Genomic DNA, 16622 nt, shown 5'->3' with positions numbered 1-16622 from the left:
TTAAGTATATTATTCTTATACGAAATTCAATCAACTTATTTCATTTTAATAAATCTAGCGTAAAAAATATCTATTAAATAACGCACCTAATATCCAGTTTGACTGATGCAATGCAGTGTAATCATTAATACGTTGAACGCCGCGCGATTTCATGGCCACGCGTGGCCAATCAAAGTTTACACCCGGTCGGCAAATACCTTTGCCGCGCCCCTCGCTTTCCAATTTATAATTTACAAAACTATCTAAGGTGTACTCTTGTTTGCTTCTATTCTCGGATTCGTCGATTTTTTTTTAGGCTTTTTTCCGTGCTCTGAATGAAACGCGCTAGGAACGATGAAGGACCGTGAAGAATTAACGGCGTCGACTCGTAACGTGCGCCGTTTGGAAATTAGCCGATTATCCTAGAAAGAGCGTGCTTCGGAAATTTTCTGCGATTTGCTCGGTGCTCGCTATTCCTAACGATTCGAACACGATCTCGCGTATCGTACGTGCTCGCGTGACCACTTGAGGGATGCTTGATGTCCAGTAGGGTAGCACTGGAGCGACTGCGTCCCGCGCTGTTTATAGTTTAATTTTTATATATAGTTTCGATTGGTTACGCATCATCGAATTGACGAATAGCAGATTAGCATTATAAGAAAAATGAGAACTGACCGATTAGATCCACGTTCCTCAGGCTAGCCATCAAGTGACATCCCTACAGGCACGCGATGGAAGAAGAAAATCTTACGTTAAGGTGACTCTATCCAGACCGATATAAAAAGTTCGTGCAGACTTATCATCGAGAAAGTTGGTTGCCAGAGTTAGCTTCTCCGCGATCTCATAGTATAGCGATGCGAACAAAATTATTACGTGTTCTCGATATATTCGAAAAACTAATTTACTTTAACACTAAATATACCGGTATACCGTTATATACCTGTTCCTACCGTAACCAGTCGAATAACTGGTTGTTAAATAGAGGTAAACAAGTTAAAGGATAAATTGCTTTTAGTGAAAATAACAACGGAAGGAATGGCAAAGGGTTAGAGAACTAATTAATCGAACGATCTAAGAATTGATATAGGGTTGAATGGACAAAAGTAAATTGCAGAATATTGAATCAAATTTTAAAACCAGTCATTTCATCGATCGTGGCACGTTTAGTGTTAAATAGTTCAGTCTAAAACAGTAAAAATAGTTCGTACGTTAATATTCTTCTATGGAAGCTGATGGAAGTATTTTGTAAGCACCGAAAAAATATTTTAGTGGACACAGTTACGATCCACTATTGTTTTTTTTTTTTGACATGTCCAGTAGGTACTTGTTTCATTATTCGTTATAATAATTTCATTGTACATTTAATTGATCGATCGTGTCGAACGAAAATTAATCTATTTGAAGTTCACGTAAACGAACGCTTATAAATATTTTATAAAACGTGATGTATCTTCATTCGCGTCATGACAGAGTATTTAATATATTTATGATCTACATAGATAGGCGGAAAGTTGAATACACATATAGATACACTTATAACACAGTATGTACAAATGCACGGACACCCGGTAGGATTTTGAGTGAACCTTTTACCATAAACACATCGACTGGAACGTTCAAATTTAAATGGATCGTTCCGATATTAACTTTTTAATTAAATACTTTCGTTATTGTGGTCTCTGATTGTTGTTCTCTCATTTTCTCCTCTAGTAATTAGCGTTCGTTTATATTAATTAATACTTATTAGGCCTAATACATCGTGTTTCTTAAGACTTGATAGCACAGAGACGCGTGGTACTCTTGTATCTCGCGTTAAACAATTTTATCTATGGTAATTAATTGTTAATTCAGATATTCGACTATCAATTTGATACAATTCAAGAATCGGATCGAAATTAATTCGACCAATCTCTTATTTAACCGAACCACGTTTTCTTTAGACAGTTCTGAAGTGTAGAAACGTTCAAAATATTCGAAACACGAATCGCGAGCAACCTTAATTTCGATTTTCGAATACCTCATTTCTGGATTGCACCAAATCGAAGAAACATCCTTACACGTTTACTTTGTTACATCTAAATCTCTTCTCGGAAAGCAAACAATTTGATTTTGTATTAAAAAAAGAATTCACGTTTATTAATACAAACATTACAATCATAATTATTTGAACAAGTAACAAGCAAGTATAAAAATCAATGAATTCTCACGACACGCTTGATTGTTCTTCGATTCAATTGAAACATTTGTTCTCGTGAATTATTAGGTGTACCAATCCGCTGTTTTCTCGACAAGACATCAAGATCATTGAATTTCAGAATATCTTCTAACCGTATTACTTGGTCTAAAAAATCACTGACAACAACGCATGAACATTTGTTCGAAAAACGTAGATTTCAAATTTCTCCGACAGAAAGTATCGAATTTATCCAAAAATTATAGACAATTCGTTGGTACACCTACAGCCATATTCGTTCGTGGCATAAAAGAAAAACTTTAAATAAAATTCCATCGCGTTTCTTCGATGGCATTAAAGAGGAACCATGGAAATTAAGGACTAGATGTGGAATCCGTATTAAATATAATACGAAACAATTATCCTTCTTATTTTTTTAATACAAAATCCGGGCACGCTACCCATTCTCGCGTTTTATATATGTATATATATACATGTATGTACGTGTGTATGTCTCTATGTATGCATGCATGCATGTATGTATGTATGTATGTATGTATGTATGTTTGTATATATGCCCCTATGATAAAGATTCGAAAAATAGTGTCAGTAACAGCTTAATGTTATTTGTTATCTGATCATAGTGAGTATTTCTATCGACAAATAATAGTTTCAATTACATCGAGTTCACTTCGCGCTTTCCAGCCTCGTTATCAACGTAAATGCACTTACATAAGCATCGTCGAAAACAAAAGGGTACAGTCCTGACTTTCATGTTCGTTATGTTTAATCCCGTTGACGATCACAGAAACAAATACTTTCTTCTCGTCGAAATTCGCTCGACTGTCTCGCTGATGACTTCTTTAGACAGAAAGCGGTATTATATCGATCGACAAACTGAACAGTACAACGCGTCTTTCAACATTTGTTTACTGGCAGCTATGCTCAGTGGTATGTATTAATATATATATATATATATATGTATGTATGTATATGTATGTATATTAAATACAATTTAAGTTAATACTGCCAAATGTATCTAAACCTCTTAAATAATTCAATGCGCTGTGCCCATTTAATGTACGAGTAAACTCTGTTTAAGTCAACTAGCTCCGAATCTCGCCGATTAATTACAACCCAATGTAACGACTCGTCGTCGTTCTTCAATTCCTGACCGCACGATCGATCTTAGCCTGACAAACTATGTAGCGTGTTATGTATTCCCTTCTATCTCAATTAATTGTACGTATTTTCATCTTTTCCCCTATACAACACTCCTCCATTCCAGGTACGCGTTGATTTCAGTTTACAACAGCCAAGTAAGCGATTTACAAAACGGAGACTTCGGTGGATCCTCTAATAAGTAATCTATTGCTCGTCGAAACTCAAACGAATCGCTTTCTTAACATCGTAACACGGTGTGCATCTGAAGGAAGCGTTAATTAATCGAGGAGGATGCACTCGCCTCGGCCCGAACGAAGGTGCAGTGAAAACGAATTGACCGAAGTGATGCAATAATATAAAATGACAGCAGTGCTGCCGATACGTTCTATTGGGTTGGCAACTAAGTGACCGCGGATTTTGTCAATAGACGGTTTTCGCATATTCCTTTGTTTTGTCAACGTGTTCGAAGCAACTAATCTATATTGTTTGCTTGTTGTTCGGACTTCCACCTTTACTTTAATAAAAGAATTGTATCGATTAGTTATTTAGTTTGATTTTTATGCCAATTTGAAAATGGAAGAACAAGACGTGCATTTCGAGCTATGTTATTGTATTATTCCCGAAAAGGCAAAAACGCGTCACAAGCACACAAGAAGTTACGTGCCGTATATGGGAACGAAGCCTTGAAAGAAAGGCAGTGTTAGAATTGGTTTGTTAAACTTCGTTCCGGTGACATGCATTAAAAAAGAACTAAAACAGCTTGGCTATGTCAAGAAACGCGATTTATGGCGTCCCTCATCAGCTTAAGGAAATTCATTTGACGCAACGCATTAGCATCTGGGATTCACTTCTGAAACGCAACAAAATTGATCCATTTCAGAAACGACTAATTACTGGCGACGAAAAGTGGATAGTTTGTAACAACGTTAATCGGAAAATATCGTGGGTGATGCGAGATGAACCAGCCCAGACGACACCAAAAGCTGAGATTCACCAAAAACAGATTATGCTGTTAGTTTGATGGGATTATAAAGGAATTCTGTACTTTGAACTTTTACCAAGAAACCAAACGATTAATTCAAACGTGAACGTTCAACAACTCGCCAAACTGAGCAATGCAGTTCAAGAAAAGTGGCCAGGATTGGCAGATCGTAAGGGTGTTGTCTTCCAGCACGACAATGCAAAGCCGCACAAAATTATTGGAACTATGTTGGGATGTGTTGTCACATCCACCATATAGCCCTGACCTTGCGCCTTCGGATTACCATTTATTTCGTTCCATGCAGAACACCTTAAATGGTAAAATTTTTAATGAAGCCGATGATGTAAAATCACAATTTAATTCAGTTTTTTGCTGGCAAAAATAAGAAGTTTCATGAACAAGGAATTATGACACTGCCTGAAAGATGGCGAAAGGTCATCGATAAAAACGGGCGATACCTAATTGAATAAAGTTATATTTTTAAGCAAAAATTTTGAATTTTCCATCTTATTTAAAATCCGCAATCACTTAGTTGCCAACCCAATATATCGATTCACCTTCCAAAGATATTGTCGAATGAACTGTTCCCCGCCGACTGTTTGATTTGATTGGAAAATAATCGGTTCAACGGAAGCCGTATTAATACGATATTGTCTATAATCTTCGTTAAAAAAATATTCAATTTCACGCGTTCAACAAGATAAATGCTGGTAAATTCAACAGATAAATGCCTATAAACGTTCAAGGTACGTTGCGTCTAAACTTCTGCCATAAACTTTACTTTCATTCAACATACAACGTTTCTTATTGTTTCGTTATCCCATAGTTCGGCGTGACGGGTTCCACGCTATTCCTGGCAGAAAGTATTTCGTCCGATGAGCCAACGTTGACATCGTGAAATGATACACGGTACGATAGAATTCCGAAAATATTGTTGTTCGGTTATTAAGGATATAACAATGGAAACGTTAACGGTACTTGAAGGAAAGGATAACGAACGTTCTTGTGCGAGTACTTGAATATTCGAAAATCCAATGGAATGCAGGAATTACATTGAAAAGGATCATACGAGTTCAGATCGCTTTCGTTTAACGTCTAAAAATCTCTGAATACTTCCTCCAATCACAGTTCAATTCTCACATACGCTATTTCACGAGTAAAGGTTAATTTTCGTTAAACAAAAAACGTCTATTTCCTTCTACCTCTCTGATCGCTGATGGAAACATTTAACACTTAGCCAGCCAATGGTTAAACGAGAGAATTTCCGTTGACGGTCGGCAATATCTTCTAAGCTTACTTAGTTTGATTATATTCAACACGATCATTATCGTTCTATGACAGCTATCACTGTCTAATAAACAAATCCACGAAGCAATTCGTTGCGATTAATAACTTCGATCTAAAACAAAGTTTAAACGAGTGTCAACCCCTTCTCCTATAACATCGAGTTGGACTCTCGAAAATTTCCGATCAAATAGGACGAACCTAAATCTTATTTATCGAATGAAATATTTCTGTTTATCAACCTTCAACCTTCAAAGCAAACGTAGACACAGGTTAACGCATCGCGTACCGGTTAATTCTTAGAAAACTGGCCGATTTCTCGATCGAGATCAACTTATAAGCTCGTGATGTATCGCTGTATGAAAAATATTCAAATATCTTATTATCTCATAACTATTAAACAAGCAATCAGTTCTAATAAAGTTTAATATTCCTTTAAACGGTGCGGTAGTTCGCTAAATTACAACGATAGGTTTCGCACGTTCACGCCGGCGTATACCACCGGTGGCTCACAGTGAGATATCACATTAGACAGTGTGTACCATTGATGGCTCATTAGACGGTGTGCAGCATCGAATACGCGGCTCGTCAAATGATTTGGTAATTAGAAAACATTGCTGTATAGTTGAGAATTAGTTCACTTATCGATCATTTCAATATTTTTATCAATTTTTAGAATTCAGCCGCCAAATGGAAAAGAGTGGAAATTACAGCAGCGGTGTGAACGTGTTAAATAAAAACGAGATTTCTCGTTTCCGGTACGCAATATGTCAAGCACGAATCCCTCTCTTCCTATCGAATCATCGACGATAAAGTAATTGATCGTCAACCCGCGAAAGTAGATCACAGGACAAAGGGGTTAACGCCAAGCCGGTTAAGCGTTAATACGTCTCAGCAGCTAACGATCGTCGAATACTGTCTGCCAAGGATGTAACGTTCACCGGTTGCGGAAGCGAAAGAAAAGTGTCGTTTGATTTTCTCATTTTGATTCTAGTTCCGTGCTTCTCTGAGATGCATCCGTTCCCGTTCGAATCGCGGGGGAAAGAGACCGAGCCTCGGCACGACCCTCGCTTCTTGTGTGCATTTCTCCGTTCCGAAGAGTACCGACAAGCGCCCGTCCACCCGGCACAGTTAACATTTAAATCGAGTCGGTGCTCTTCGAGGTAGTGTTCCAGCTCGTGCTGTTCGAACTCTCGATACAATATGGCATTACCTTTCCGTGCACGCAGGAGCTGGACGTGTCGCTGTTCAAGATCAACAGCAGCAGACCGGAGACAGCGGCGAACACGCCGGCGGTCATCAGACCGAGGGCAGGTAGTTTCTTCGGGGACAGGAGTGGTCCCTCTTCGAGTCTGAGGTAGCAGAGGCCGGGGAGGATGTACGCCAAGGGCACCGCCGCCAGGATACCGTTCAATTCAAGGACCACGCCTAGGCAATCCGTGGACATCGAGATCAGGTACGCCACCGTTACGATCGACAGGGTGATGATCAGGTACTTCCGGTCCGAATTCGGGATGTACGCCGTGTGGTCTTCCAGTTCGTCGGTCCCTTTGATCGCCGTTAGGATCACCTGCAAGGGAACCAGAGTGGCCTTGGGTCTCTCTTTCTACTTTGACCGTTCGATTGCTGGATACGATGTGTGCACGCGATATTTCATTGCTCGGCTCGATGGATTCGTTTGATGGACTTGTAATTTTGTGTGTGTGTGTGTGTGTGTGTGTGTGTGTGAGAGAGAGATCTAAGAGATCGAGGAATGCGTAGTTCGTTAAATTAGTTTGGTAAATGGAATTGCCGTATAGTTGGAAATTGATTGACTCATTGATAATTTCGATATTTTTAGAAATTTAAGAAAGTGACTTTTATGTAGTTTTCTAGGCAAATTGCTGGCGTGTATTTATTCTAATGTAATATTTAATATTAAGCTTCGTATGACGCGTTAGTACGTGAATTATCGAGACAAAAAGATCTTCGCTCCTTGATCGTCTGTTTCATAAGAAAATGAATATATCTAGTGAAACACTTCCGGAGTGCAAAGGGTGTTAAATACTGTAGAATACGCATTATTAAATTATAAAATGTAAAATTATAAATCACATTATAAACATGTGTAATCTCGTATAAAAGAATCTGTGATGTATTTTCAATCATTGAAAAAGGCAATCCGCGATAAGTCATTTTGATCTAGCAGCCCGATAGTTCCAGCGTCAATATTATTAAACATTGTCGAGGGAATCTTGCGAGAAAATATTTGCTACTTCCGAAGTGAAAGAAGGATAAAGAAACTGTAAAGAGACCTTCATCGGAAAGAATAATATTTGACGCAATGTGCACATGTTGTGAATAGTGCATAAAGTCTATAAAAAGCGTGACTGAAAGTGACATTTGAAAACCAGTGACTCACCTCCCTCGTGACGAAACATTCGATAGGAAATGTCAGCAGAATGGTTCCACTGAACATCACCCTCGCGAAGTTCATTAGATCATCGTCCCAGCAATAATTCTCCATAAGATCGCCCTGGACAAACGACGTGAACGTCGCATACCCAATGATCCCGAAAGCGGCCGCGATCAAGAACGAGGTGAAAAGAGACCAATGGGTGACGACGTCCCATTTCTGTTGGGTGGCTCTCTCTATGGACTCGTAGATGAGGAACGTATTATGATGGCACATAAAGGCGAATGCCATAATCCCGACGGATGGCACTACTCCGGGGAAGTTCGCGAATCGCCAGCTATCTTCTTGGCATGGCCTGGAAGTTCATGCATGTTTGATCGATCTCAGAAACCGAAACCGTGTGAATGTTCGTTCGCACTGGAACGGGGGAGAAAAAGTTTCCCTTTTGAACCCACGCGTCAAACTTTACGCCGCGCGATTTACAAACGATCAGAAAGTTTCCACAAATATATGGTATATTTCTCCAAAAGTCCGATGACACTATAAATCGATATTAAAAATATTCTAATACCGATACATTCAAGAAGAGGATTAACACTTTGACTGTCACGCCACCTGAATTCGGGTGACATTATTTTTCACAGACACTCGGACAATTAACCCTCTACCGACGAATGTCGACGAATTTCGGCGAGATGAAACATTCATGTTTGGAAGACTGAGTCACAGGCGAATGATTTAATTACTCGGACAGCAAGAGATTAGCATGTAGTTTCTGTTTTTACTATTATTTGAACAATCAATGTATATTTAGCTTCATCTGTTGAAGGTTTTCTACATTTCAAAGAATCTTCGTCCGCGAAGGGTTAATTTCCTTGGTGACGTATCGAACAAACTGGATTTTTTTGGATATGCGAGATATAAGAAAGATAGTGGAGCAATTATTCACCCTTTATGGACGAAGACTTTAAAGTACACAAAGCTTGGAACATTTGAAGCTAAATTAAACATCGAATGCTTAAACAACAGTAAAAAGGAAACTATACACTGATCACTTGCCGTTCAAGTAATTAAATCATTTTTTTGCAACTTAGTATTCCAAATATGAACGTTTCATCTGATCGAAATGTCGACATTCGTCTGCAAAGGGTTAAGAGGAACCTTGACTTCTCAGTTTCTGGTTAATGAAAAAAAAACTGTTTCTAGTACATGGCAGTTTTGACGAGTGTTTACATGGCAGTCGAAGCGTTGAATAGAGAAATAAGAAATTGTGCTTTCTATTGTGTATCGTTCCCTCGGTAACGTCGCGCTTTGAACCGGCCAACGAGGTCAAAAACGGAATTATAGTTCCTTCTCGCGGTGTGTTCTACGAATCGATGAATCGAGATGTAACACGCCAATCGTAGGAATACTCACACAATTGAGAACATCGTACTCATTCGGATTAAAATGGCCAACAAAATGAAACCGACACAGACGAGAGAAAGGAAGGAGATCTTGGCCAAACGGGCGACGTTTCTGTAAAGACACAGCGGTATTGTAATGCAGATCGTCGCGAAGAAGATGACCACTTGTCGGTGAGCGAAGATGTTCGTCTCGCTCATCCCAGTCACCCTTATTAAAACCTTCGTGACCGTATCGCCGACAACAACGTTGTAAGAGACCATCGCTGGAAGAGACAAAGGACTTCACTCAGACCGTTAAGGGTCGTTTCTTTAAGTGAATATGCGCATCTCGTTTGAGAGATTTTCTATAGGGTAAGTCGGGTGGATGGTCCACTTTTTAAAAAAGAAACATAGCTGTTAAGAAGCATATTAATAAACGTAAATATCGTTAACTTAACTATTAATAACGATAGTGACTAACTATTAATGAACATAAATATTGTTTACTATTAGTAAACATAAATATCGTTGTCACTAGGTTGTACCTAATGTTTCTTTCGCTTTATAAATGCACAATGGACGCGTGATATTGTATGTTTTACGTTGCGTCATTAAATTGTACAGAATTCATTCTGATTTATAACCTCATTTCACTTTTTCGGGAACCTTGTAACAACACCTTCCTAAAATTACTGCCCGATTAAGTATTGCGGATAGAACGCGAAAGAAACTTAAACAACCTAATATCTACGAAGAAAATATATTTGCTATATTCATTGTTTGAATATGTATAAGAGAAATAGTTAACCCCTTGTCCTGTGATTTCTTTCATGACTGTACTCGATGAAACCACTTTATCATTAATAGTTTATCAGACAAAGAAACGAATTTCATATTTATCTCACATGTACCTTTGCTCTAAAGAATAACGATTGACAGCAGAAAATGATTCAATATAAATATTCAATTTATATTGAAAAATAATGAATAACATTTAGGTTCATCGAATACAATTGAAAATTTTCGTCACGATTCTGACACGATACTGTAGGTCAAAGGGTTAAATATGTCTCTGTGCAAGATTCAGTATACCACTAGAAACAAGTGAAAATTTAGATATCCGATAATGTCAATGAAACTGGGCCATCTCACTCGGAATTACTCTACGTAACATTTCATCCACTGTCGTCACGGTTCGTTACAAAATGTATTATTAAAATTCCAATACGGAATTGGATATTAAATTGTCACCTGCGTTGCCGTTAGTAATTTAACGTCGGTGTAACAACACGCGCTTGCAAAACGCTGAAAGCGTTTCAGGAGATTTTTGTTCCCGGATAATTGATATAATCGCGTGAGCGACATTACCGTCTTCGGTAATTATCACTGGATCACGTCACCGAGCTGCGCGGGTGAAGAGCAGTGACAATTGAAAATTATAAACGGGGTTGAACGTGTATCGCGTGGGTGAACATGGAAATTGGGAACAGCACGCACCGTGACCAATGAATAAAATGTCGGACATTTGCGATGTAATTATATAAAATTATTAATATTATATTAAGACATTGCGTACCGGCCAATTTTCAGAAAACTGAATTGCGCGGATGGCAATTTTCACTGAGATCAACTTGTATCAACTGTACATAAAAAAACTCAGATATCATATTGTTATGTGATATATTTTAAATAGATAATCAATTCGAATGAAATTTTATATTTTCTCAATACTGTGGTAATTAGCGAAGTTGCATAGCTAAGTGTCTTTATATAAAAACGAGATTTCTCATTACCGGTACGCAATGTGTTAAATATATATAAATTAGTATATATAAATTAAATAAAAATAATATATAATACACAAATATTATGTATAATAGTATAAAAATAAATAATTTTATATACATATTAAAATTATTAATACTGTTTACTATATACGATATGAAAGTGGCATATTTTTGTAATACGGAATTGTCGAAGTATAACTGTGTATATAATATACCGGTCCCTCCATTTACACGAAGTGTCCCTTCCACGTGAACTCGTTTTACGCGAATGAAAATCAAAAATATTAAAAAGAGAAGCCGATACAAGGTTGTGCACATTTACTTCCGCGTCGCTCAACAAAAAAACGTAATAACTGACATTTTGGCAAAGAAAAATAAATCTTATTCGGTTGTAACAATAATTATCATTTAAACTAAATTCACAACGCGTGTATAAACAACACCGTATAAACAGTGTCACAATTTACGCGTAAATCGAAGGACGGGTGTATGAATTATTATCATTAACACGTTGAATGCCGCACGATTCCATAGTGCGAACTATACAAAACAGAAGGAATATAATATTAAATAATTTGATTGAATCGAATTATTATCATTATTGCACGTTCAATAATAACGTTATTTGTAATATAGAAATGTTTGCGTATAATCGACGTTCCATTGAACGAACCACAGTAATTGAATTTGATTGGGGGTCACCCATTGGGGTCACCTATTGGCGGCCAGGCCATTCAACGTGTGTTAATCAGGGAATCACGCGAATTACTATGGAAATGTGGTTGTTTACCTATAAACGGGTAAAAAAACTGCAAAGTTGTGAGAATATAAAATCCGGGACGACCGAAGCTGGCCCTCATTAAACCTTGGTAGCTCATCTCCCCGCAGATGTGACCGCTTCTGACCATCAGAATTAAAGAATAATCAGTCAGGCCGGCTACCACTATCAACAATGCGATACCGAGGCCGAATCCAGCTTGATGGAGGGCGTATGGTATGCCTAAAAAAGTATTTCATTATAGAATCCATTGTCCGTTTCGATGTGATATTATTTTACTGTACATTAACCCTTTGAACTCTGTAGGCTCCAATATCGCGCCAGTTCTAATATCAAATATTTCAACGAATCAAAGAAACCACCCTAAAATTATTCGATTTTCCACACATCCGAATTTTCTACTGAGAAGGAAAATAAAAGATTAAAGGAATGTTATAGCATCTCTCATTTTCACTGGGGATATCATAAAAATTAGTTGCAGTTGCTGATAAATTACAAAACCACCTGGAGTGCTAAGGGTTAATCTTTCTCTCGTAATTACCGTACTATTAAACTTTAAACGTCGAAATCATTCGTAGAAAAATAATACTCTTCTCGAGTATTAGCAAATTATAAATATTATTTGCTAAATATTTACGCCAATTTCGATCGACGCAATCACACGGACAACGTATCCGAATCGTCTACTTTCACAACGTCTGATTTTGGGAATCTAAGTAAACGAATATCATACTTCTTCGAAAGCGATAGAATAAACTATAAATGTCCGTACACCCAGTGTTAAACAATAATCTCGACACGATCCTAAGTTTCTTCTCTGTAAACGTCACTTTTAATTACAGTAAAAGGTTGCTTTCGTTTCTCACGAAGCATCGCAGCTTTTTCTTGGAAGATAAAATCAATAAAGGAGAATCCAGCGTACCCAGAACACTATCGTGCTCTGATTTGTGTCGCGTAACTTCTGGTAGATAAGATTATCATTCTGATAAATCATCTCTGAATCATTCGGCACGCGAAACGTTCCCGCTCAGTTATGCATTACGTCTAAGAAGAAACAAGGATAAAGGGGATTCCTGCATTCAAACGAGGCCAAAGGCGTAAATTCCACGTTTTAATTTTCTCTTGCGGGTCAACCTAATATACAGTGTGTGGCACGTTTCAATTTCTTTCGCAAATGATTTTACTTGATTACGCATTCTTGGGTTTGTATACACCGGACGATGTTGTTTACCGATGTGGAAACCGAGTATTGTTTTTATATAACGTACAATGTGATTTCGACATTTAAGAGTTTATTGTTCGAGCACATGATCAAATTACCAATAACGCCACTGCCGATAATGGAGTTGATAAAATTAAAACTGGCCAGAGGTAGAGTATTGAATTTTCCGGATTCCTCCTTCTTGTCCTGGGAAATTAGATTTTATTGGTATCCAGAAATAATAAAGGGCTCGGGGAAACGGAAACGGTATTGAGCAACTGACAATGCCGTGAACGATCGATCGATCACGCGTTATTGTTTCTAAAAAAACATCCCTCGGTGCCCAGGGATTTCGAACTATCCAGGGGATCTTTAATCTTACGGTGTCTTTGAATATTATAAATTATGACTTACAATCGAATGAGAAACAAAGTTACTGTACGCACGGTTTTTCTATTCAATTTGGAGAAAGAAAGAAATATGTATTTTTTAACCCTTTGCACTCGCGGGCTCCGTTGCAAGAGCCATTTAAAATTTGTCATTAAATATATTATATAACATTTATATCTATAATCGATAGGAAACAGTAAGATACATCTATGACTTGTTCTTTTCATGCGCGTATTCTTTGTTTATATGTTAATACGCTTTTTCTATTAAAATTACTTCGAGTTGCTGGTAATGTCAGTGAGAAACAGCTTCGAGTGCAAAGTGTTAATAACGTTAATTGGCAAATCGTTTGGGAATGAGAGATAATATTGTTTCGTTTAATTAAAAAACTAAATTAATGCTTTTTGCCTTATTGTAAATGCTTAGAATGAAAGGGACTCGAAGTAAAATAAGAATACTTAAATAGTTATTTTCGATATTTCTACTTTCGGTTTTGTAAGCGAGCGATCATTATTAATGTAAATGTTTCATCTGAAGATGTAAAAAGCGACGGAGGAAGGTAGCGGATTTGATTCTAATGTGAACTCATGCAATCATGCTGATCTCGTAGATTCGTATAACGAACTCAAGCCAGCAAATAGTGGACTCTAATTAGATAATTAATTGTCTCTTACCCCGACTAATTGTCTCATATCATCGTAAGATTCTTCTGAGCCGAGACTGCCGCCCTATTTAGAAGGAAAATTAACACGAATTTTAACTTCTACAATGTCATCGTAATTTTGGAAAAAAGCTTAGTAATTATACTAATATTATAAACTAAACATAAATAATTATAGTCTATTATACAGAGAAAGTATATATATATATAATCTTTTTTCTTTATTCTTTAGCCTATTCTGTTTGCATCACCTTGCTTTACATTATTCTTATATTTTAATAACTGTTATAAACATTACATTCCCCAATACCATAAAGTATGGTTAATATTTCCTTTAATTTGAAAATGTATTTCATACATTCATTAATATTCTATAAATTTGTATTGAAATAGAAGTATTAGAGTATTATGGAATTACAGAAATTGCAAAATATTTCGTATCGTAAAAGAAAACTTTTAGAAATTTCATACAAGCCAAAATTTGAGTAATATATTTTTATTGATATCCCTTGGAACAATTTGAATACACCAATTGTTCCGTTTATATGTCTCCCGGTTCGATGATTCATTTGTTCGTTCATTCGTAGCATTTTCGTTTCATACAAATGTCATCCTTTCACCATCAAATAAATGTAAAAGCGTAAATTGACCTCGAATGCGTGTATGTATTACCAGAAAATTGTAAATTTGTATATAACACAGATTCCATAAACCCTTGGGAAACTCATTAAGCGGTGCATTGTTGTTCGCGCTTAATTACAGACTTCAGTTTAAGCGAAACTTCACGAAGCGTTGACGGTAATTTCCTTCATCGTGTAAACAATGAACTCGGCGCACTCTTATCTATTTTTATTTGTCTCGCTTCGTTAATCTTTATATATTAGCAATTAAGGAAATATATCTACTTTCGTACGAAGATACGAAAGAAAACATTTCAACGTCAGATAAATACAGCGGTGGCTAAAAGTAATCGTGCGTTTCTTGTGTAATATATGTAAACATTAGTCGCGTGATCGAATTTTCTTTTTATAACTACCGGTTTCTACTTGTCACGTACGACTAACTATATCTGAATCTAGTTTCAAATCACGAATAACTATCGAACATTCAAACGACTCATCAATTACAAAAACCAATCGACAAAAATTGCAACTCGACGAGTATTTATCTATTTCAATAAGAGTTCCTTCAACTTGTAAACAAAATAGACCTTATCGCACACTGATACTTCGTTCACTGTGCATGATTACTATACCGTACTTTTAATCTCTGAACAACGAACTCGTTTGTAAAAAGAGAATACTACTCTTCGAAAATTAACGAGATTCCCTCTAAACAACAATTTTTCGATAATTCTACGTTCCTTCCATATAAACATCAATAAAAATATATAATTAATTGAACTAACGTCAAAAAATACAATGCTATTCCCAAGTTCACAATACAAATGTTCATCCCTGTCGGCGAAACGCAGAAACGCAGACAGTCGAGTGTCTATATACACGTACGATGAATTATAGATTTTTCTTTGTTGCAATGGTACAGTCATACTTCGCAGAATCCCCCGATTCTCGCCCTGTCCGATCTCAATCATAACTTTCCAGCCTGCATCGCCAAAACGTCTCCAGCTCGTCCCTTCTTACATAACAAAACCTTCCCCTACGAAAAAACTACCCGTTACAACAAACCGACCAAATGAACAGTACGTCAACTCTAAGAAACGAGCGAACCATCAATTCCAACCGGTTAACGAACACCTAAATACATTTTTACATCGCTAGGAAAACGACGGGACCAACTATCCCGGAATGCCAATCCCGACCGCCGGCCCCGCAATTAACACCTCCATTAAATTCCGATGCCACCGACACGGTCGGCCTCATTATCGCCGTTCAATCAACGGCCGCGATCTAATCAACCTTCGAGAGGTATAATGAATCATCCGATTGCAGAGATCCGTTGATCGACAGATAAAGGAATGCTCGTCGCGCGACTCGCTAACCGTAACACGACAAAACTCTACGCGAGTAATCCAGTTACCCCTTTAGCTCTACGCCTGAGAGAAACGCAAAACCGTTCGTTTCATTCCTTCAGAATCCTCGTATCGAGTAGGTGGAAGGACAAAAAATTCTGTTTTAATACTCGGCTCGACGAAGCTCGTCGCGAACGTGTCTGTTTGAGGCCGAAGGATCGCACAGTGCGGATAGGACGGTTAGGGGTAGCTCGTTACTCACATCCTCGTAGCTGTTCCTCGCGTCCAGGATGTAACTTTTCTCGGTGGCATCGAGAGCCATCGTGGACGGTCGTCGCCGAAGGGAAGAATAATCGAAGGTGCAACCGAACGAGAAACGGAAAGCTTAAAGGGAAGGCCCGACGCGAAGTATTAAGATCTAGCAGACGTCTGAGGCGACTGCACCCTCCCTGTCTACGCAAGCTTCCGCCT

The 16622-nt window shown here is 37.7% G+C and overlaps 1 protein-coding gene across 1 annotated transcript in view; it reads right to left on the bottom strand.

Moving 5' to 3' along the window:
• LOC116426523 (uncharacterized) overlaps nt 1-16622 on the bottom strand; it is a 26287-nt gene extending 9665 nt beyond the window's left edge. Inside the window, exons 1-7 of the mRNA XM_076369965.1 lie at nt 16414-16622; nt 14193-14246; nt 13248-13335; nt 11940-12149; nt 9394-9646; nt 7984-8332; nt 6796-7152 (exon numbers count right to left, since the gene is read on the bottom strand). Coding sequence (XP_076226080.1) covers nt 6796-7152; nt 7984-8332; nt 9394-9646; nt 11940-12149; nt 13248-13335; nt 14193-14246; nt 16414-16473 — 1371 coding nt within the window. The 5' untranslated portion in view covers nt 16474-16622. The remainder of the gene's footprint in view (nt 1-6795; nt 7153-7983; nt 8333-9393; nt 9647-11939; nt 12150-13247; nt 13336-14192; nt 14247-16413) is intronic.

Source organism: Nomia melanderi, chromosome 8 (genome assembly GCF_051020985.1).
Source record: "Nomia melanderi isolate GNS246 chromosome 8, iyNomMela1, whole genome shotgun sequence".
Taxonomy (NCBI): domain Eukaryota; kingdom Metazoa; phylum Arthropoda; class Insecta; order Hymenoptera; family Halictidae; genus Nomia; species Nomia melanderi.
This window is presented reverse-complemented; position numbering and strand designations above follow the sequence as displayed.